This window comes from Chlamydomonas reinhardtii (assembly GCF_000002595.2).
Source record: "Chlamydomonas reinhardtii strain CC-503 cw92 mt+ unplaced genomic scaffold scaffold_30, whole genome shotgun sequence".
In the NCBI taxonomy this organism is placed as follows: domain Eukaryota; kingdom Viridiplantae; phylum Chlorophyta; class Chlorophyceae; order Chlamydomonadales; family Chlamydomonadaceae; genus Chlamydomonas; species Chlamydomonas reinhardtii.
The window spans coordinates 50,156-52,376 of record NW_025061543.1 but is presented as its reverse complement, the minus strand read 5'-3'; the positions used below and the strand labels follow the sequence as shown (position 1 = coordinate 52,376).

At 59.7% G+C, this 2,221-nt stretch overlaps 1 protein-coding gene across 1 annotated transcript; it reads right to left on the bottom strand.

Moving 5' to 3' along the window:
* On the bottom strand, positions 1 to 1,861 carry CHLRE_30g758297v5 (uncharacterized protein). The gene is made up of 3 exons (XM_043073006.1): positions 1,531 to 1,861; positions 1,219 to 1,311; positions 1 to 909 (listed from the first exon to the last, which is right to left on the bottom strand). The coding sequence occupies exons 1-3, from the start codon at positions 1,536 to 1,538 to the stop codon at positions 843 to 845; spliced, it is 168 nt and encodes a 55-aa protein (XP_042914073.1). The 5' UTR covers positions 1,539 to 1,861; the 3' UTR covers positions 1 to 842.
* Positions 1,862 to 2,221: the final 360 nt, after the last annotated feature.

The window sequence follows — 2,221 nt, the reverse complement described above, 5'->3', positions numbered from 1 at the left end:
CGCAAAGCGGGCGAGGACACAACCAACACCCGCGAGCCATACTTTGCGGTCCAATGGAAGCCATCTGTTATCCCACCTGGCCTAGTCACCGCCTTCTCACGCATGGGCTACGCCACGGTCACAGACGTGCGCTGCTACAAGCACCCACTGCAGGCTCGCCCACGCGCGACGCAGCCCCACCCGGACGGGGCCGGCACGACAGCCGCAGACACAGCAACAGCGGCTCAACCCGCCGGCATCCTACCCGCATACGCGCCGCCCACCGCACCTGCGCCCGGGCCACCCGAGACAACACATGCCCCACGTGCGGCCCTCTTTTCATCGAGGTCGACTCGTCTCCTGCGCCAAGTTACGTGGGCAAACAGCAATGAGCGTGAGCGTGACCTTAAGCATGACCTGGAGTGGGAGGAGCTGATCTCAGAATACACCAATCGACTTGCTGCGGGACCTGATGCACCCGCCCGCCCCACACGGCCTCCAAAGGATCGCAACCTGACAATGCGGCAACGTCAGGGCCGACACGATGACGACCCGGATGATCAAGCAGCGCGTGCACGGGTGACCCGCGCAGCAACCATCATCTCTACCGTCCCCAGCGATCCCTACCACGACGTTTCCCCCCCAGGCAGCTACGCCATCACTACCCCCACAGCAGGCCGGGCCCTCCCCCGAGAGGCCCATGTCTATGAACCCAGCGGACGCTGGCTTGGCATGCTCACCTACGCACGCCTTCAAACGCTCTGGGAAAGCTTCAACCGGACCAACAACAACCGGACCAAGGCCTTCGAGGAGGCGGTGGCTGCCCTGCTGCACAGATATCGGCGCGACCCGGGGCAAACTGATCATAAGACGGCACCACAGCACCAGACGTCCCTCCCCTCGGCAACCGTCCGAGCCGTTGTGCGCAGCCTGCGAAACACCGGCAGGGGGAGGGTCAAGGAAATGTTTGCCTCGCCCCTGAACCACACGACCGATGCCGATGAATACTGGAGCCGGGAAGCCGCTGATGTGGTGTTCGGCGCCCAACACGATGCCTACAGCACTGCATGGACAGGGCTCCACTATGCACACCCTCCTGCAAACCCCGATGCCTCACGACAGGCCCTCGTATGGGCCCTCGCCAGTGCCGAGACAGTCAACAACTCCCCGGAACCCACACTGACCATTCTAGTCCTCCCAAAGTGCGCAACTTACCCACACACACAGTGGCTAACCCACCCGCTCTGCCGCCGACTCGCCACCTGGACGAACGGAGAACTTGACTCCCCAGGCACAGCTGGGATGGAGCCTGGACTCGGCACTGACGTGCCCCTGCAGAAGCAACGCGGAGCCATACTGGTTGCCGTTGGCAACACAGCTGGGCTAAACGCCTTCACGCAGAGCTGGAAAGGCCTTCGCTCCTCACTGGTAGCCGGTCCCCACGCGCCCGCAACCGTCGCTGACACCCACCTCGGGTCAGGTACGTTAAACACGTCGTGTCCCCACATCCCACGTCACATCTCCAAACATGCCAAGTACCTCGCAACTCACCAGAACATTGCTACTATGGTCACGCCTGACGAAGCTCCAGCGACACCGAGGTTGAATCGGACACAATTCCAACGTACACTGCCGCTGGCCCACAACCCCGAGGAAATTGTATGGACCGATGGCTCGGTATCCAAGATAACTACTGAAAACGGTAGAGAACTACAAGTGGCTGGGGCTTGTGCTTGGCATAAAGACCGTGTTGTCTACGTAAACCCAAATGGATTTGGCTGCACTAACACTATTACACGCGCCGAGCTCGCTGCAATTCGTGCAGCCCTGGAAGAATTCGGAGGTGAAACTAGTATGTTCGCGAAGAAAACGCTAACCATTGCCAGTGACTCAGCTGCAAGCTTGTATCTAATTAAACGGGCTATTAACGAACCACGCCGCTTACATCTGAGCAAACATAAGGCACTTCTGAGTTCGATCGCCGATTTGCTCCATGCACGAGCGAAGAGGGACGCACACACCGTTTTCCTTAAAGTCATTTCTCACACGGGTCTGCACGGTAATGAAGAAGCCGATAAAGGTGCAGCAGACGTAGCTACAAGCACTAAACCGGCTGACGTCTCGGAGCTCGCTGACAATAACCCCCACGCCACACACTGGTGGCCAGCAACGACCCGGACGCGGGAAGATGGCTCTACCACCGTGCACTACATCTCGGACCTCAATCGGGGCCTCCTGAAAA